This window comes from Cebus imitator, unplaced genomic scaffold, assembly GCF_001604975.1.
Source record: "Cebus imitator isolate Cc_AM_T3 unplaced genomic scaffold, Cebus_imitator-1.0 Scaffold5, whole genome shotgun sequence".
Classification (NCBI taxonomy): domain Eukaryota; kingdom Metazoa; phylum Chordata; class Mammalia; order Primates; family Cebidae; genus Cebus; species Cebus imitator.
In genome coordinates this window covers 14,063,373-14,084,893 of record NW_016107320.1, presented here as the reverse complement: position 1 = coordinate 14,084,893, position 21,521 = coordinate 14,063,373, and the positions used below count along the sequence as shown (strand labels likewise).

At 35.8% G+C, this 21,521-nt stretch overlaps 1 protein-coding gene across 1 annotated transcript in view; it reads right to left on the bottom strand.

The window, feature by feature from the left end:
• Positions 1-21,521, bottom strand: part of LOC108309103 (putative disintegrin and metalloproteinase domain-containing protein 5) — a 98,271-nt gene that overhangs the window by 10,334 nt on the left and 66,416 nt on the right. Inside the window, exons 7-8 of the mRNA XM_037741571.1 lie at positions 10,474-10,672; positions 147-237 (exon numbers count right to left, since the gene is read on the bottom strand). Of these exons, the coding sequence (XP_037597499.1) occupies positions 147-237; positions 10,474-10,672 (290 nt within the window). The remainder of the gene's footprint in view (positions 1-146; positions 238-10,473; positions 10,673-21,521) is intronic.

Sequence of the window (21,521 nt, the reverse complement as noted above, 5' to 3'; positions counted from 1 at the left end):
TAGGCAGTGGATAATACTGTCCAGCTCAGATTATGTAATAAGGAAAACCTGACCCCCAAAATGCCATTTTACTGCATATGTTTTCCAGGATTTTAGCAATCTCTAACCTGTATTTCAAATAGATTTATAATTTTCTAATTACATACTGAAAAATACAATGTTCTCTGCCACAGTTTCCAAAGTTGTCTCCTCTGGTATTTATTTCATCAAAACAGAAAATCGGAGCACCTGTTGCACCTATGAACAACAACAAAAACTTAAGTAAATTACAACACAGAACTTAAGTTATATCATAGAAATGACAGACTCAATCTAGAAATTATAGTGTGATCCACAGGAAAGTTTACAATTACCCAGAACTAAAAAATTTCTGGGGGCAGAGCTAGGATTAAAAAGCAAACTCCTTTTTATAAGCCTAGAAGACTTTCTTCTGCATCAAACAGAAAACAAACAGCAACATTATTAGAATGGTTCCGTATTGTTAGACAAATAAGCAACGGTCACCCTCTCTATTTCTTATAAATTATTTACTTCCTGCATTACTTCCCTATCCGATGTGAACATGCTGTTTACTCTTATTCCAAATGACATGGTAGAAAAATAGTATCTGTAGTGCAATAATGATAACAAACACAAAGAACATTTAGCTCTTCTTTCTCCACACTAGAGTACTCATACATTATTAGATTATTATTAGTTCCTAATAATTATTAGATGAGCCTAATCGCTAAATAAAAATTGTTGGATTTTAAACTTATGAGAATATCAATGTTCATCTACTTCAGCCCTTTATATATTTAGTTATATCTAATTTTAAAATTTTGAAAAATTCAAACATCTATAATAACTGTCCTATTACTATGACTTGGTAGTTTAGAGGTAGCTTACATTGATCATGTTAGTCATATATGTAATCAAAATAGAGATCATTTGTTGTTAACACTATGAATTAAGAAGAGAGCTCTCTTCAATAATTTCACAGATTTTCATACTTGTAGAACACGATCTACAAAGTTCATTCTCCTAAGGGGCACAATCCATACATGTACAAGATGCTACAGAACAGGCCAGGACAGATTCATGAGTGAAATCCAGCTGCAGCAGCAATTCTTTTTTGATAAAGCCTACTCTTGAACTCACCCAATAAGTAAACAGCTTTTGTGTGCATTTCTCCAAACAAAGTGCTTCTTTGATTAAGTCTAGTTTAAACTTCCCAGTTCCTCTAAACTATATACAGAGCCACAATTCGAATGGCTCAAAATTTAAGGTATAACTCAAGAATAAAAGATAAATAACATCTGAAGGCAAGAGTATAAAGAAATCAAAATTAGTGCAAGAAAAATCTATGATGAACAAAATACTAAAACTCTAGACAGGGACAGGTCATTTTTCCATAACCCTGCTTTACTGAGGAACAAGCACAACCTTTGCAATTAGCCAGTGGTTCCCTGGTGAGGCCCAGGAAGCCTTCTCTGCAAACTTCTGAAACCCACTGACCCAACCCAGAGTGGCCCCAGCAGCCTACCTTGCCCAGGAGAAAAAGCAGCAAAACATGGGATATTACCACATCCCCTCGAGTCTCCTACAATTCTTAATAGCCTAACATCTCTCTGATGCCACTTTTCAGCACCATTTTTGAGGGTCAGGATGGAAGGAATTTCTGCAGGTTTTTTGTTTGTTTGTTTGTTTTGGTTGGTTGGTTGGTTGTTTGTTTTTGACTCTCGAGGTCCCATTGCTCTGGGTGACCCATTGCTGGCCAGAAATTTCTTTTCCTCCCAGGATGATGATACCTGCGCAGGGCAGTCCTGCCACCTAATTATTCAAGGGCTCTGGGAGATTTAGGCATTTTCTTCAGCAGCTTTCCTATTCCTGCCTCCATTTCATGGGCTTTGAACTGAGGTCTCCACAACACCTAAAAGCGCAGTTTAGGAAAGGCAGTGACTAGAAGTTAAGTTGGGAAATTTTAGGACAAATCCTTGTGACATCCGAAGTCACTGTGCTGGCACTTCAAGGTGCACAGTCAATAGAGGGAAAGACAATGTCAAAGGCTGGTCATGTTAGGAACCGCAATCACCTGCTGTGGAAATGCTCTTGGAGGAGATTCTTTATAAGGTTGCCTGAGTGTATTTTTTGTTCCGTTGTGTTGTGGGGTTTTTTGCCTAGTATGGGCCAAGTAAAAGTCACGATTTGTTTGGGAATTTGTTTCTGTTTTTCTTTTCTTCTTTTTCTTTGTTTTCTTATACAGTTGCAAAAATCGTTGGACACAAAACCTCTGTTTTGTGGTTGCTTATGTAATTGTTCACCTTGGTTGTTAATTCCTTGTGTTGTGTAACAGTGCTTTCCCACCCCATCTGAATCCCCAGAGCAGGCCTGCGATGAAGGCTCACAGGTATTTGTGTTTCTGCTTATTTGGTTAGGAAACCAATGTCCTGCATGTGGTTACTTTGACTACTACTAAAAGCTACTGCTTCTAAATTTGGCCCCTTTGGGGCATCAGAATTGAGATGTAGAGGAAATACAAATAAAACAATGCATCATTTTAGTCTCCTGCAGTTAAATATCTGAAGCAGGGAGAAGATAAAGGTGAGATGAGATAGTTCCGTAAAACTAGATTCCATATAAAAATATTTCCAGACCACACTTATCACTAAAATGTCTAATTGAGCAAAAAGTATCAAAATATAATAAAACAGGCCCTAGCTGGGAACAGAGGGTCTCATAAATATATTCTCTGGTATAAAATAGAAAGAAGTTGCGAACAGTGTGGACCTGTGCTTGGATTGCCAAGGCTAAAGTGACTAGGCTGAGTAGCACATTAGTAAGCAAAGAAAATAAAATTATGCAATTTTCACAATTAGAATTTACTCAGGTGAGCTGAAATTAATTGAATCTCATACAATCTTTGATCTCTTCAATCAGCCTTTGAAGTTTGGTATCATCAGTGGCTCTTGGACCAAGTCTCCTGCAGTTTTTAATCATGCCAGAGTAGACTGAAATGTTATATAGGTTCTATGAAGTCTATTACATTGGCTATAAGGGAGTATAAACTTTTTAGGAATAGCTTCAACACCCTATTTTATCACCTAGCCATGATTTGTCAGCTAAAGGAAGAACTTTGTCTGAAATAGTCAAAAGATTATTGACTATTCATAATTATTCAAAAGAAACTTCTGAAAGACATCTATAAATTTAAGGATGTCCAGGATTAAATGGTTATATACACAACTGGTTCCAAATTTTATGCAATACTAAGTTCCATATATAATTTTACTTTTTCAAACATGTCAGAATTTCTTTCAGTGAACTGAGAGGTAAAAGGTGCCTTCAGGACCTCAAAGCAGCCTTCAGTAAACATCTTTACTGTGTTTTCCAGATTATCATAAATGTTAGTGTCTATGTGTTCAGTAAAGCTCAATTATATAAAATCACATTATAGGAATATTTACCCAACTGCCCAGTGCTCATCAAAGTTCCATCACCTGTTTATAGTCTGTTCCTTAAATCCAGAGCAATTGCACCTTTAGATAAATTAGTTGAAGCATCCTCAGACCTTGTACAAGGATTACATTTAAATTTCATAGTGCTATATAATAAATAAGCCTGAATATATATGCTGAAAACTCCAAACATATTTTGTTAGTTGATTAAATAATCATGAAATATTGTTTATTTCTCCTCACGCAACTATTCATTAATCCAGCAAATCTTTTATATTTCCTTAGTAAGTAACCTTCTATGGTTTGGAAAATATCTATGCCCAGGGCCAATCTTTGTGACACTTTCCTAAGAATACTGATCCAATATGGTTTTTGATAGATCATATCTTAAAATTGAAAAGGAAACCAGGTTGGTTTTGCAAAAACTGTTCAGACTTTAGTGTGGAATGTAATCCCCTTTCAGAGTCTTAATCAGCATAAGTAGTCAAACTTTTGGCCCTCTCTAGAGAAGGAGGTCTCAGTGTAGCATGACTGACATAATTCTTCGTTGTACAGGCTATCCTTTATCTTTTGTATTGTTAGCATTTAGCAGCATCCCTGATCCCTATTCGCAAGGCCAAGATTCACTCCACCCAAGCTGTGACAGCCGAAAGGGTCTCCAGGCTTCTGTCCAGTGGGCAGAGGACATGGTGCTGCAAAATATTCTACAATGCATAGGAGAAACACTCCCTACCCCAACTCCTCACAAAAAAGTATGATGTGGTCTAAAATATCACTGGTGCTGAGGTTGAGAAACCCTTACATAACTGTTGGATTAGCGCTTACATTTGTCTAGACGATACACAACCCAAGTTGATGATAAAGCCCTCTGCAGAACTTTACAACTAATGAGACTTTCAAACTTATTGGGGCAAATATAACTGCAATCCAAATAGGAAGTTTCTGCATTTGCAGATATAACACTGAAGAGGAGCATACTCTAGGGGCCAGACACTTACAAAACCAAAATTTGGTAAAGAGCTTAGAAAAATTGGTCACCAGTTAAGGTGTTTGTCCTTTACTTGTTTAATTCCTTTGGAAAGAAAAAACTTAAATTCATTCTTTTACCATAGATCTATAGATTTCCTTACTTTAAATGCTACTGCTTGATAAACAAGCTACGTCTTTCAATATGACAACTTCATTAGCATATTTTGTAGAGAAACCAACAATTTGGGGGCACATGATGATTTGTATTAGGTCTGTGATATAAGAATCTTTATTCTTACAGAAATCATAACAAACAGTCTCTACGACCACAGTGCAGTCAAGTTAGAACTCAGAATTCAAAAACTAACCCGGAACCGCACAGCTTCATGGAAATTGAACAACTTGCTCTCGAATGTTGACTGGATAAACAATGAAATGAAGACAGAAATAAAGATGTTCTTCGAAACCAACAAGAATGAAGACACAACATACCAGAATCTCCGGGACACATTTAAACCAGTCTCTAGAGGAAAATATATAGCAATAAGTGCCCACATGGGAAGCAAGGAGACATCAAAAATTAACACCCTATCGTCAAAATTGAAAGAGCTAGAGGAGCAAGATCAAAAAAACTCAAAACCTAGCAGAAGACAAGAAATAGCTAAGATCAGAGCAGAACTGAAGGAGATAGAGACACAAAAAACCCTTCAAAAAATCAATAAATCCAGGAGCTGCTTTTTTTGAAAAGATCAACAAAATAGACAGACCACTAACCAGATTAATAAAAAACAAAAGAGAGAATAACCAAATTGATGCAATAAAAAACGATAAAGGGGATATCACCGCAGATTCCACAGAAATTCAAACCATGATCAGAGATTATTACAAACAACTCTATGCACATAAACTAGTAAACCTGGAAGAAATGGATACATTCCTGGACACTTGTCTCCTCCCAAGCCTAAACCAGGAAGAAGCCAAAGCACGGAACAGACCCATAACAAGGTCTGAAGTTGAGGCAGCAATTAAGAGCTTACCACCCAAAAAACGCCCAGCTCCAGATGGGTTCACAGCCTAATTCTACTGGACATACAAAGAGGAGCTGGTACCATTCCTTCTGAAACCATTCCAAACAATACAAAAACAGGGAATGCTTCCCAAATCATTTTATGAGACCAACATCATCCTGATACTAAAACCTGGCAGAGACTCAACAAGAAAAGAAAACTTCAGGCCAATATCTATGATAAACATAATGCAAAAATCTTCAATAAAATACTGACAAGCCTATTGCAACAGCACATCAAAAAGCTTATCCACCATGATCAAGTAGGCTTCATCCCGGGGATGCAAGGCTGGTTCAACATACGCAAGTCTNGATCAAGTAGGCTTCATCCCGGGGATGCAAGGCTGGTTCAACATACGCAAGTCTATAAACGTAATTCACCACATAAACAGAACCAAAGACAAAAACCACATGATTATCTCAGCAGATGCAGAGAAGGCCTTTGACAAAATTCAACAGCCCTTTATGCTAAAAACCCTCAATAACTTAGGTATTGACGGAACGTATCTCAAAATAACAAAAGCTATTTACGACAAACCAACAGCCAATATCATACTGAATGGGCAAAAACTGGAAGCATTCCCCTTGAAATCTGGCACTAGACAAGGATGCCCTCTCTCACTAATCCTATTCACTATAGTACTGGAAGTTCTAGCCAGAGCAATCAGGCAAGAAAAAGAAATAAAGGGTATTCAAATAGGAAAGGAGGAAGTCAAATTGTCTCTATTTGCAGACGACATGATTGTATATCTGGAAGACCCCATTGTCTCAGCCCAAAATTTCCTGAAACTGATACGCAATTTCAGGAGAGCCTCAGGATACAAAATCAATGTTCAAAAATCACATGCATTCCTATACAGCAATAACATACTTAAAGAGAGCCAAATCAAGAACAAACTGCCATTCACAATTGCCACAAAGAGAATAAAATACCTAGGAATACAACTAACAAGGAACGTAAAGGACCTGTTCAAGGAGAACTACGAGCCACTGCTCAACAAAATAAGAGAGGACACAAACAGGTGGAGAAACATTCCATGTTGGGAAGAATCGATATCGTGAAAATGGCCATACTGCCCAAAGTAATTTACAGATTCAACGCTATCCCCATCATGCTACCAATGACTTTCTTCACAGAACTGGAAAAAAACACCTTAAACTTCATACAGAACCAAAAGAGAGCCCACATAGCCAAGTCAATTCTAAGCAAAAAGAACAAAGCAGGAGGCATCACACTACCAGAGTTCAAACTATACTACAAGGCTACAGTAATCAAAACAGCATTGTACTGGTACCATAACAGAGATGTAGACCAATGGAACAGAACAGAGGCCTCAGAGGCAACACAACATATCTACAGCCAACCGATCTTTGACAAACCAGACAAAAACAAACAATGGGGAAAGGATTCCCTGTTTAATAAATGGTGTTGGGAAAACTGGCTAGCTATGTGCAGAAAGCAGAAACTGGACCCCTTCCTGACACCTTACACTAAAATTAACTCCAGATGGATTAAAGACTTAACATAAGACCTAACACCATAAAAACCCTAGAAAAAAATCTAGGCAAAACCATTCAGGACATAGGCATAGGCAAGGACATCATGACCAAAACAACAAAAGCATGGGCAACAAAAGCCAAAATAGACAAATGGGGCCTAATCAAACTCCACAGCTTCTGCACAGCAAAAGAAACAGTGATTAGAGTGAATCGGCAACAAAACAGAATGGGAAAAAAATTTTGCAGTTTACGCATCTGACAAAGGGCTGATATCCAGAATTTACAAAGAACTAAAACAGATTTACAAGAAAAAAAACAAAGAAGCCCATTCAAAAGTGGGCAAAGGATATGAACAGATACTTTACAAAAGAAGACATACATGAGGCCAACAAGCATATGAAAAAATGCTCATCATCATTGGTCATCAGAGAAATGCAAATCAAAACTACATTGAGATACCATCTCACGCCAGTTAGAATGGCGATCATTAAAAAATGTACAGAAAACAGATGCTGGAGAGGATGTGGAGAAACAGGAACACTTTTACACTGTTGGTGGGAGTGTAAATTAGTTCAACCATTGTGGAAGACAATGTGGAGATTCCTCAAGGACCTCAAAATAGAAATTCCATTTGACCCAGCAATCCCATTACTGGGTATATATCCAAAGGATTATAAATAGTTCTGCTATAAGAATACGTGCGCATGAATGTTCATTTTGCTGTTTACAATAGCAAAGACCTGGAACCAACCCAAACGCCCATTCATGATAGACTGGACAGGGAAAATGTGGCACATATACATCATGGAATATTATGCAGCCATCAAAAACGATGAGTCTGTGTCCCTTGTAGGGACATGGATGAACCTAGAAACCATCATTCTCAGCAAGCTGACAGAAGAGCAGAAGATCAAACACTGCATGTTCTCACTCATAGGCGGGTGTTGAACAATGAGAACACATGGAAACAGGGAGGGGAGCACTACACACTGGGGTCTGTTGGGGGGAAATAGGGGAGGGATGCTGCGTGGTGGGGAGTTGGGGAGAGATAGCATGGGGAGAGACGCCGATGTAGGTGATGGGAAGGCAGCAAATCACACTGCCACGTGTGTACCTATGCAACAATGTTGCATGTTCTTCACATGTACCCCAAAACCTAAAATGCAATAAAGTAAATAAATAAATAACATCTCATTGCATATTTTCTGGCTTTTTTGCCAGTGTATCTATTTTTTTTATAAAAACAATTGAGTCATATTGAAAAAAAAATCTTTATTGTTTGTTTCCTACAAATAGTATATAGGTTTTAGCACACAAAATTAATGCCTACTTCAGAATTATATCAAACGCTGCTAGCGTTGATCATTCTAGCTAACCATGACAGGTCAGAGATGACCTAGTCAAAAAATTGGACATTTTTAGGGATCACATGTTATAATTTAATAATACTACTACCTTACATTTACTGAGTACAGTTATGAGTTGCCTAATGATGAGGGTATGTTCTGAGCAATGTGTCCATTGTTGTGTGAACATCATACAGTGTATTTAAACAAACCTAGACGGTATAGCCTACTACACACCGAGGCTATATTGTATAGCCTATTGCTCCTAGGCTGTAAACCTGTACAGCATGTTATTGTACAAAAAATTGGAGCTAATATGCAATGAAATATAGCTACTATTGAGGGCAAATTTTCAACTGCCTTCTATTGCCCTCAGGAGGCTGGCGAAGTGAGACAGTTTTTCAAAAATAAGTACAAAAACTAACTGGTAGTCAGGTGCAGAATTATCACGTTCTAGATGCATTAACACAAGTGGTCACTAGAAGTGGACATACATTATTTTAAAATCAAGATGCTTTAGAAGTCACACTTGCCTCCCCCCCAAAAAACTGTACTATTTGGGACAAATACCCCTCTACTCCAACAGTTCTTACAAAGGACTTTAAAATCTCTCAAAATCACTGATAATACTAAATATGCAGTGAATAGCATAACCTGAAAGACACCTGACTGACAACCCACTATGTGGCTGTAATTAAATTTGCCTAGCATTGAGTCCTGGCTTTACTTGAAGAAACATTAATTACAGATCTGGAGTACTGTCCCATTCCTCCTAATTTTACTGATCAATTGTTTGAATGGTTTTGATTTTGTTTTTGTTTTCCAAGACAAAAACAGGCTTGTTTTCTGAGACAAGGTCTTGCTCTGTTGCCCAGGCTGGAGTGTAGTGGCACGATCTCAGCTGACTGCCACCGCTTCCTCCTGGATTCAAGAGATTCTCCTGCCCTCAGCCTCGCAAGCATGCCAGGCTACTTTTTATATTTTTAGTAGAGATGGTGTTTCCCCATGTTGGCCAGGCTGGTCTCTAACTCCTGACCTTATGATCCATCTGCCTTGGTTCCCCAAAGTGCTGGGATTACAGGCATGAGCTACTGCACCTGGCCCTTTGTTTGTATGTAACAATGTTTTAAAGTCTGTAGTTATTGTCTTGCCACATGGTACAAATAATGATTCTCTTAGCAAAGCAGAACAAAATTACAATAATAATCAAAACCTCCATCTCACCTTCTTAAATTCCTGGCAGTCAGTTTGATCTAGACAATATTTAGGAATCTCTTCTATGACCTGGTTAGAGAAGACCTCAAGGGAGGGCTTAGAATGAAAAATTTCACTCTCTCAGAGAACGTGATCTGCAAACATTCAGTAACCTGTATCTTCCAATGAAGCAAATGACATTTACAGAAAATTATCAAAATTGACTAAATTGGTAGTGAACTGAAGCCCTCACTTATCTGAACTGAAGCAAGCCTTTTGAAACCCAACTAATCAGTGATTAGCAATGCTTTCCTCTGATTTAAAAATAAAAAATAAAAAATAATAAAAAAAAAACCTTGTTTTCTTTTAAGTCTAAACTAAAATTCTCACCACAAATTTTATATAATATTTTGAAAAACTGCATTTTCACTTGAGGTTTCTTTTCTGTAGGAATAAAAATTCAATATAAATTCAGAGAGGTTTTTTGTTGTATTTCACAATCAAAAAAATCTTGTTTTTGTGCCAGGCACAGTGGCTCACACCTGTAATCCCAGCACTTTGGGAGAACGAGGTGAGCAGATCATTTGAGGCCAGGAGTTTGAGACAAGCCTGGCCAACATGGTGAAACCCCATCCGTACTGAAAACACAAACTTAGCCAGGAGTGATGGTGTGCTCTTATACTCCCAACTACTGGAGAGGCTGCAGCAGGAGGATTGTTTGAACCTGGGATGCAGAGACTGCAGTTAGCCGAGATTGGGCCACTGCACTACAACCTGGGCGACAGAGAGAAACTCTGTCTCAAAAAGAAAAAGAAAAAAATTTTATTTTCTTTAACACTAATATACATTATGCAAGAATTCAGTCATTAAAACATATGTTTACATTTTTGTTCCATAGAATTCATTAACAGAGTTGGCATAATCAAAATTTAGTGCCTAAGAAGAAAATTATAATTATTACCTTTTCCAAGTAACTCTTCACATTGTTTGTCAAAACTCCGACACTTTCCATTAAAACAGTAGGCTGCACCCGAATCACAATATTCTCCATTGCGTGCATAAGTGTCAGGCATGCATTGTGAAAGGTTCCCATTGCAAAATTCAGTGAAATCACATTCTTTATCAACTGATTTCCTACAAATTGTATTAACTGGTTTGAACTAGGAAGAGAAACATAAAATATTAAATACTTACGATATTTAATTTTTATTTTGCCGTAGGCTCTAAATGCCGGTCCATTTTTTTCCCATAAGTTTCTAATAGCAATTAGAAAATTAAATCTTCTTGTTAACTACTTGAGCATCACACGGTATTCTTAAAATATCTCCTTTTAAAACCTGCAATGTTTTTTAAATGTTTATGATGAGGAGTTATCGTTTTATAAATGGCTGCTGATTTCTTCTTTGGGATTGATATGAAGAAACCAGAAACTGCGCAACTGAGCATAGCCGTAAGGGTTAACAAGTAATTTTTATATTCCCTAGCTCCACTTTGTCTTTCTTTCGTTTATGGACGTCTGCTTATCTTTGAGTTTCTAGCTTCTCTTATAAGCATTACCCATTTTTTATGCACAAGAAATTTAATCACATAAATGATTAAGATATTCTAAGAACACAAAGAAAATTTCATATTTATTTCAAATTTTATGTTGCAAAAAACTTAAAAATAACTTCCATGATTACATATTTCTGATCTCTTCAGCATTTACTCTTTAGCTGATAGCTTCTGGGCTTCCCTTTTTATAAACCTGCTTTTTCTAAGAAGCATGTAACCATCATCTCTGAATACTCTTCTTTCTTCAACACATGCCCCAATCTCCCATGGCTGTGGTCATTATTCTATACAAAGTAAATAAAAATTTTCCTAGCCTTCAAAGGTACTGAAGGCCCAGCTTACATAACATTTATTTATCTTCTCAAAATTGGTTTCTGCCAACTTTTTCTTAAGTTTTCAAGTATTTACTATCTGCAACAAATCTCACACAAATTCTACAGGTGGTGGATGAGAAGACAAATTCAATATCTGCTTGTGTCACTCAAGTTTACAGAGTAAACATTTAATTCAAAACCAGTGATTCAAAGTGTTTATAAAGGAAAATTTGCATACGTATAATGAGAAAGTATCAATACTTTTTTCTTCAGAATTTGTTTCCTTCTACAAGGAAAATGTTATTCTAACATTTTTTAAAAATACCTATGAACATTCACTTCTTCAAATGTTTTTTGAATCAGATTTTATCATCTGGCTGGCTCCTCCATTGAGAGGTTAAAAAAAACTCTTTTAAAAATATTTTGTGATCACCATTCTAACTGGCATAATATGGTATCTTAATGTGGCTTTGATTTACATCTCTCTCATTTATTTCGCAGTAGGCTCTAAATGCTGGTCCATTTTTTTTCCCATAAGTTTCTAATAGCAATTAGAAAATTAAATCTTCTTGCAACTTCCATAATTTTGCAATTGTGAATTGTACTGCTATAGACGTGTGTAAACAAGGGTCTTTTTCATATAATGACTTATTTTCCTCTGGGTAGATACCCCAGAGCGGTATTGCTGGATCAAATGATAGATCTACTTTTGGTTTAAATTTATGTTAAAAATTTGAAATATCTTGATACAATTCATAATAATCACACAATATACTAAAACTTATCAGATTCAGCAAAAATCATTCTAGTGGGGAAGTTTATAGCAATAAATATCTACATCGAAAAAGAAAATATCAAACAATCAACCTAACATTAATTACACCTCAAGGAACTAGAAAAACCAAAGTTCAATATTAGTAGAAAAAAATGAAATAAAGATAAGAACAGAAATAAATGAAATAGAGACTAGAAAAAAAAGCAATGAAACTAGTAAATATTGGTCAATTGTCATAGACTTTGTGAAGTTACATATTAACTTTTAGGTTTTTGTCTGATAGAATAGGAAATAATTCCTGTCATTTAGAAAAGATAATCAAATACATTATGGTTTATTTCCTGTGGATATTAGCCAGTCTTGAACACAGCAATATTATTCTAACATTCTTTGGTTTCCAAATCCTATTTATATACGTTTGTTGCATACTTTTGAACAAGCCTATTATTCTTCCTAGTTCCCTCATTAATGAGTTCAATAAAACTCTGACATGTAAATTTTATTTTCAGAGTAGCCCTTTTGAATTTATTGAAAATTATGCTTTTCTCAGGGTCACTTCATTATTTTTGATTATTCGTGTGTATGTGGGCATGTGTGTGTGTGTCCAAAAATCTGTGGCAATCTCAACATAAAATGATTATAAAGAATAGCTTACTGAATTAGCATATTTTCAAAAAACAATTCCAAAAATATATATGCATTGCACCCCAAATATATACCTGGTAAATAACTAGAACAAACACTGTTTTTAAGGTTAGGAAATTGTGAGCCTATAATGTGACTTGACAAGATGGGTAATGGATTGTTTTTATTTTTGAAAGATTTATTACATATTTATTTATTATTGCCAAAATTTTGAAGTAAACAAAATGTCTTTCAATAAATAAATACATACATAAACTCTGGTACATTCATATAATTGAATATTATCCAGCAATAAAAAGCAATTAGCTACCAAGCCGTGCAATATAGCTATAGAACATAGATGAACTATAAATGTATGTTGGTAATCAGAAGAAGCCGATCAGAATAGACTACATGCTATATTCTTACAACTATATGACATTCTGAATGACTAAGGTATAGACATAAATTTAAATCCAAACATTCTGATTTCGGTTTTGTTCTATTATGCCACATCATTTCTCATAATATATTATTTTCAATAACATCTCCATATTCTTATTTACCTTTTCTTTTCAGAGATATCAACTGCTCCACTGACATGCTGGATGACATTTCCATCATTCTGCAATTCTCACTTTAAAACCTTCACGGTTACCATTTTAATAGATGTTTCCCACAGCCTAAAAATATGCTCAAATAGTTTTATTTTCACTTATTATCAACTAACACAACTTTTGAGTCCACAATCACTAAATTCAGGAGAAACATGTTTCTTGGCTACTAGGTGGGAGTTCATCTTCGTCAGGGTGATCTTTTCTGTTTTTAACTTTATTGAGGTTTAATTCGTAACTTACGTACCATAAAATTCACCTATATTAAGTGTACACTTTAGCGCTATTTTAAGGAAATTTACATATGTGTGCAACCAGCACCACAATCCAAGTTTAAGACATTTCTACTACCATAGTATGAGATCCCTGGTATCCATTTATAGTTAATCCCCATGCTTGTGGCTGGCCCCATGTAACCACTAATCTACTTACTGTCTCTATAAATTTGCCTTTTGGAACCTTTTCTACAAATAAAATCATGAAATATAAGGATTTTGTATTTAGCTTCTCTAGTATAGTAGTGTTTTTAAGATTGTAGTATGTATGAGTATTCTGTCATGTTTATGGTTCTCTAGTATTCCATTGTATGGATATATCATAATTTTTTGCCAATTAGTTTATAGATATTTGAGTTGTTTCCAGATTTTGGTCATTGAATAATGTTGTTATAGACATTTCATATGCAAATTTTTGTAAGCACATGTTTTCATTTCTCTTGGGTAGACCTAGGAGTATAATCAATCCTTTGGTCAATTGGCAAACTTATGTTAAACTGCTTAAGAGACTGTCAAACTGTTTCCCAAAGTATTAGTAACACTACTTTAGGGTTCTACTAGCAGTAAATGAGTTCCAGTTTCTCTATGTTTTCAGCAATATTTGTTATTTTCTGTCATTTGATTACAGCCATTCTAGTGGGTGTCTCATAGTATCTTGTTTGAATGTATACATTTCTAATGACTAAGAATGTCTTCACAATTTTTAATGTATTTATTATTCCATGTATTTATTTTGTATATATTTCTATTTATTTTATATATCATTGTATATAACTTTGTATATATTTACCTATTTTCTTTGATAAAATACCTCTTCAAATATTTCATACATTTGTAATTGAATTGTTTCCCTTCAGTTTTTGAGTTGTTAGCATTATTAATAGATCATGTATACAATTACTATATCAGAAATATAATTCATAAATATTTTCTTCTTCTCTGTGGCTTTTTTATTGTCTTAATAGTGTTTTCTGAGGCACAAAGGATTTCAATTTTGATACAGTCCAGTTTGCCAACATTTATTTTATGAATTATGCTTTTGGTGTTTTATCTTGGAAATTTCTACCAAATCCAAGTTTATGAATATTTTTTCCTATGTTTTCTCCCAATAGATATATAGTTTTAACTACTGCAGTTAGATTGATTTTCTATTTTAAGTTAAATTTTGTGTATGGCATAATAGAAGGGTACAAACTTACTTTTTTTGTATGTGGATATTGAATTGTCCCAATAGCCTTTGCTGAAAAGACTATTATTCCTTTATCAAATAGTTTTGACTCATTTGTCAAAAATCAATTGACTATAAATATAAAAGTTTATTTCTCAAATTTCAAGTCCATCCTATTTATCCACATATTTATTGTTATGCCAGTACAATGTTAAGCTAGAATACTTCAGCTTTGTAGTAATTTTTGAAATATGAAATTGTGGCTCCATCAACTTGTTCTTCAGGATTGCTTTAGCACTTCCAGGTTCCTTGCATTTCTAGAATTTTTGGGATGATCTCATCAATTTATGTAAAGAAGGTCTACTGGAATTTTACCAAAGATTGCCTTAAATCCATAGATCAATTTGGAGATGTACAGAAAAGAGTTAACATAGCAGACTTAAGACTGCTATACTTAGAAAGCTCTATTCACAAGGCTGAGTTAGAGTTCCTACCATTGCCTAACTAATAAGTCACTGTGCCTTAACTGTTTAGACCTTGTTATTTATAATAAACAACTGATTTCCATCTAAGATTCTGGAATTTTGGTAGATGATAGGCAAAAAGGGCCTATGTGACCAGCCTACAGTAATAACTTTAGGCTCTGGGATCCTGCCAGTTATCATTTCGCACATGTTGTCATAATTCATTGCTGGAGGAATTAAGTACACCTTGGGTAAGTTTACTAGGAAATGACCCTTGGAAACCTGTGACTACTTTCCTTCATACTGGACCCATGAGCCATTTTTCTTTGCTAATTTTCCTTTATATCGTTTTCTGTAATAAATTATAGTGATAAATACACTCTATGTTCAGTGATGTGTCTCCCTACTGATTTACTGAACCAAGGGGTAATACTGGGGACCCCTGGCAGAAAGGAGAATCGCGTCTTAACAATACCATCATTCAACTCATTCACATGGAATATCTCACCACTTATTTAGGTTTTTGCATTTTTCTCAGAAATTGTTTGTTGTTTGTGTATATCTTGTATTTTTAATGTATGCCTAAGTATTTATTTTTATGCTATTGTGAATGAAAATCTTTTCTTAATTTTATTTTTGTATTTTCCATTGCTAGTATATAGAAATGAAATTCATTTTTGCATAGCAATTGTGTATCATGTGACTTAGCTGAATTCATTCATTCATTCAAACAAGTATTTTGGTAAATTTCCTAAGATTTTACATACACAGGATTAAGTAATCTGCAAATAAAGACAGTTATACTTTTTGTCTTCCAAATTAGATGCATTTTAATTTTTATTCCTACCTGATTTTACTCTCTTGGACCTCCAATACAATGTTTAGTAGAAGTACTGAGAGCTTACATTCTCACTTTCATTCTAATTTTAGGGTGGAGAGCACTGAGAATTATGGTTAGTATGTTGTTAACTGTAGGTTTTTCATAAATACTTTGCATCAGATAGGGGAATTTCCCCTCTATTTAGAATTTGTTAATAATCTATAATGGGTGTTACATTTTGTCATATCTTTTCTCTGTATTACTTGAGATTACCTTGTGCTTTCTTATCCTTTATTATATTAGTATGATGTGTTATGTTAACTATATCACTTTTGCATTACTGAGATAATCCTTTTTGGTCATGGTGGATACTTCCTTTTATGTTTCTTGATTCTGTTGGCCATTTCTGAAGGATATTTTTGCGTCCATATTCATGAGTGATGTTGGTCTATAGTTTTCTTTTCTTGTGATGTCCTTGTCTAACATTAGTATCAAGGTAATACTGTTCTCATAAAATAAATTTAGAAGGGTTCTTTCCTCTTCTATTTTCTACAAAAGATCTTGGAGTATTTTGGTATTATCTCCTTTAAATATTTGTTAGAATCCACCAGTGAAATAATTGGGACTTAGGCAGTGAATTACCAAACTGGCCAGAGCTTTACCAAATATCCTATGTAGTTGCTCTATCACGAGATTTGTCTCTGGAAAGAGCACATGGAATATTTCATCTCAAAATAACCTGGCATTAGAATTGAGCAGCAAATTATGGTGGAGCACATCATATAGACTCAGTCCGGTAAACCATTTTCTACTACACTATAGCAAATCTGTTGGTAGATTCAAGGAGCTGATATTCATATGCAAATGAAATCATTTTTATCCCCTTTAAAACAGGAATCAATTTAAAAATTGTTTGATTAGTCAACCACCTTTTTTTTAGTTTAACATCTCCATTTTTTTTCCTTTCCAACTTTTTTTTTAAGTTCAGGAGGCACATGCGCAGATTTGTTGCATAAGTAAATTGTGTGTCACGGGGATTTGCTGCACAGATAATTTTGTAACCCAGGCAACCATCATCATGCCCAATAAACAGTTTTTCGATCCTCATTCTCCTCACACCCTCCACTCTCAACTAGGCCCTGGGGTCTGCTGTTTTCTTATTTGTGTCCATGTGTACTCCCACTTACAAGTGAAAATATGCAGTCACCAACGTTTTAGAATACGGTTCCAAATCATCTTACTTAATTATGATTTGAGTTGACATTTTTGACAGAGAATCCATACTTAGAAAATAAATGTTAGCTACATACTTTAGTTTCTCAATCAGTAACACTGAAATAAAAATAACAATAATAAAAATAAAACCTGGGGCTGGGCATGGTGGCTCACGCCTGTAATCCTAGCACTTTGGGAGGCTGAGGTGGGTGGATTGCGAGGTCAGGAGCTCAAGGCCAGCCTGGTCAACTTAGTGAAACCCCGTCTCTGCTAAAAAAAAAATACAAAAAGTAGTTGGGCCTGGTGGTGGATGCCTGCAATTGCAGCTACTCGGGAGGCTGAGGCAGAAGAATCACTTGAACCTGGGAGGCAGAGGTTTCAGTGAGTCGAGATCGCGCACCACTCCAGCCTGGGTGACAGTGCAAGAATCCGACTCAAAAAAAAAAAATAAATCATGGCTGAATAACTTGAAGAGTCGCATTGACTAGAACCGGTACACTATTTCTCTATTAGTCATTAAATTAGAGCAAAACAACCCCGTCTATTTCGTAAAAATACAAAAATTAGCTGGGCGTGGTGGCACGTGCCTGTAGTCCCAGCTGCTCAGGAGGCTGAGGCAGGAGAATTGTTTGAACCCAGAGCGGGAGGTTGTAGTGAGCCGAGATTGTGCCACTGCACTCCAGCCTGGGGCCTGGCGACGGAGCGAGACTCTGTCTCAAAAAAAAACCAAAAACTTAGAGCAAAACAGGCCACTTTTTTTACACATACCCCATTCTCAGGATCTCTCTATTGCTTCATTTATCCCCTGAAGCCTCATTAAGGTTTAGCTCAAATGTCACTCCTCAGAAAGACATTTCCTGTTTACTCTGGCTAAAATACCCTCTTCCCTCACTTTCTATTCTATTGTCCTATTTTATTTTATTTTTAAATCACTTATCACTCTCTGAAACTATCTTGTTTAGTGTTTGTTTGTTTATATGTTTATTCTCTTTCCTATCTGCCACTAGATAGTGTGGTGTAAACTATTTCCTGAATTAGTGAATGAATGAACAATTTTAAGCTGTAAATGAAGCTGTATATACATGTCTGCTTCTAATGCCAACTTTTTACCTCACCCTATTTTAGCAAGATTTGAAACATTGGGCTAGAATTCAACCCTCCTAGCTGCTGAAGTCTGCTTGTCACTGTGGGCTTTTCAGAGCCCAAGCTTGCTGTAGTAGGTGGGTGGTGATGCGGGCTGAAACTTGAGACTATCTTGCAGGGGCAACAGGTTACTGTTTGGTGCTGAGGCAGGTCTGAAGGCTCAGATCACAAGAACCAGTCAAGATTCAAGGGCCTTGGGCGTCTCCCTAGTGCTAGATTTTACTGTGGTTGAACTGGTATTGGTTAAAAGGTATAGTACTACTCTCACTTCCCTCTTTTTCTCCCAAGCAGACAGTAACTTTCTCTGTGCTGTGCTGTGCTGTGCTGCCTGGGGATCAAAAAGGAGTGATGCAGGTAATGTAAAGCTGTCCTTCCTACCCTCTTTAATGCATCTTTTCTTATCATGCTACAACCAGGTACTATGACCTTAATAATACAGGAATTATTAAGAAATAATTTTTAGGCAGCTAGAAAGGGTAAAAGTCCTTGGTGGAATTTTCCTTTAATAAAAAGCATTGCCAAACCATTTCTTCTGCACAGCAAAAGAAACAATCATTAGAGTGAACCAGCAACCAACAGAATGGGAAAAATTTTTGCAATCTATGCATCTGACAAAGGGCTAATATCCATAATCTACAAAGAACTAAAACAGATTTACAAGAAAAAAACAAACCCACTCAAAAGTGGGCAAAGGATATGAACAGACACTTTTCAAAAGAAGACATATATGAGGTCAACAAACATATAAAAAAAAATGCTCATCATCACTGGTCATTAGAGAAATGCAAATCAAAACCACATTCCATCTCACACCAGTTAGAATAGTGATCATTAGAAAATCTGGAAACAACAGATACTGGAGAGGATGTGGAGAAATAGGAACACTTTTACACTGTTGGTGGGACAGTAAATTAGTTCAACCATTGTGGAAGACAATGTGGTACTTCCTCAAGGATCTAGAAATAGAAATACCATTTGACCCAGAAATCCCATTACTGAGTATATACCCAAAGGATTATAAATCTTTCTATTTTAAAGATGCATGCACACATATGTTCATTGTGGCACGGTTTTTACAATAGCAAAAACCTGGAACCAACCCAAATGCCTATTGATGATAGAGTGGACAAGGAAAATGTGGCACATATATGCCATGGAATACTATGCAGCCATAAAAAATGGTGAGTTCATGTCCTTTGTAGGGACATGGATGAATCTGGAAACCATCATTCACAGCAAACTGACACAAGAACAGAAAATCAAACACCACATGTTCTTAATCATAGGCGGGTGTTGAACAATGAGAACACGTGGACACAAAGAGGGGAGCATCACACACTGGGATCTGTTGCTAGGGGAGGGACAAAAGGAGGTGGGGAGGTTGGGGAGAGATAATATGGGGAGAAATGCCAGATATAGGTGACGTGGGGATGGAGGCAGCAAACCACCTTGCCATGTATGTACCTATGCAATGATCCCACATGATCTGCACATGTGCCCCAGAACCTAAAGCACAATAAAAAATCAACAAATAAATAAAAATTTTAAAAAAAGAAAACTAGAAGCTTTTTTTTAAATGTTACATTTACTAAGATTCTGGCAATAAGACACAGCATACCAGGCTTGCCATTCAACTTGTTTATGATAAAGTAAGTCACAGCTACAATATGAAGCTTTTTTTTTAATGAAACCCTGCTTTTTACATGCTAAATATTTTGGCAAGTAGGCCATTTAACATAGTAATGAACTTAAGACAGCAAGAGTGAGGAGTAAACAAAAGCTAAACATTGCAGCCTAAATAAAATTCATACAAAGAAATAAACTATCACTAGTTACATAAAATGTTCCTGACTGGTTAAAACTTAGTATAAAACATGCATTTTAGAATCTTTAGCTGTCAAGTTTAGAAAGCACAATAATTCCTCTCCCAAGCCAAAGTATAATCAAAATTAATTCAAACGGCATAACACATTCTAATGCTAAAAGATATTCATTATTATTGACGTGGAGGTAAATCCCAGAGCTTGTGGGGTTTTCTTATACTGCAAATGGCTGGTTCTCTGGTTCACTCAAAGCAGCATATGACAGCATGCAAGGATGACACTAAGCTCGGTAAAGGGCAAGACTGTTGGTAGCCAGCTCTGACCTTCTCATGAAGCATGGCTACTGTGTCCACAATACAGAATGTGTGAGGATCAAAGACATACTATTCTGCTAGCTAAAGAGATAGCAAACCATCTCCCTCTCCCACCCTAAAAGCTTCTTCCCCAGGTAAATAAAAGGGGAAAAGATATATACACTTATCTACAGAGTAAGGATTTTGAAATATTAATGTACTCCCTCCTTCAAAAATTTCAACTAGAGTCATCTGGTCATTTCTGAGTACATCTTAAAGATGTATCCAGATTCAAATTCTGTTGGTTTATCCTTAGACATTTCTAGTCAAAGTATTAATTTTATTCCCAAATATCTTAACCAGTAGTACGATCGCAGTGTATTATCTCCCAGAGTTATCAAGCACTGGAAGAGAAAAAAAAAATAGATGTTCAAGCAGCAAGCAACATTTATGGTTCTTTCACACAGTGGCATCTGAGTGGCTACTGAATAGTCCAGGGATAATTCTAAAAACAAGAAAATTCATGCATTTTAGTAAATATGTTGTAGTTTTCACAGCTGAAATTACCTCAGACATTGTACTTTCTTTATAAGGGAATCCTGATTTTTCTTAATGTTACGGTGAGTCAGGACTTGAACTAGTAGCCTTCTTTTTCTTCTTCTTACTGCGTTTCTTGTTCTTCTTTTTCTTTTTTGATTTTTTCTGCTGATTTTTCTTATTCTTCACTGCTTGCTTCTTTTTTTGCTTGTACCTCCTCAATATACTCTGATTCTGATAAGGACTCACCCAGATGATAAAGGTTTATCTTTGGAATACATCTTTCTCTTTTTTTGCTGAGTCTTTTAATGTCCTTTTCTTTCTCAGTTGCATCTTTTGACTTCTTTTTCTTTTTTAAACTATTTTACTGTGTGATTCAGTTTCTGACAT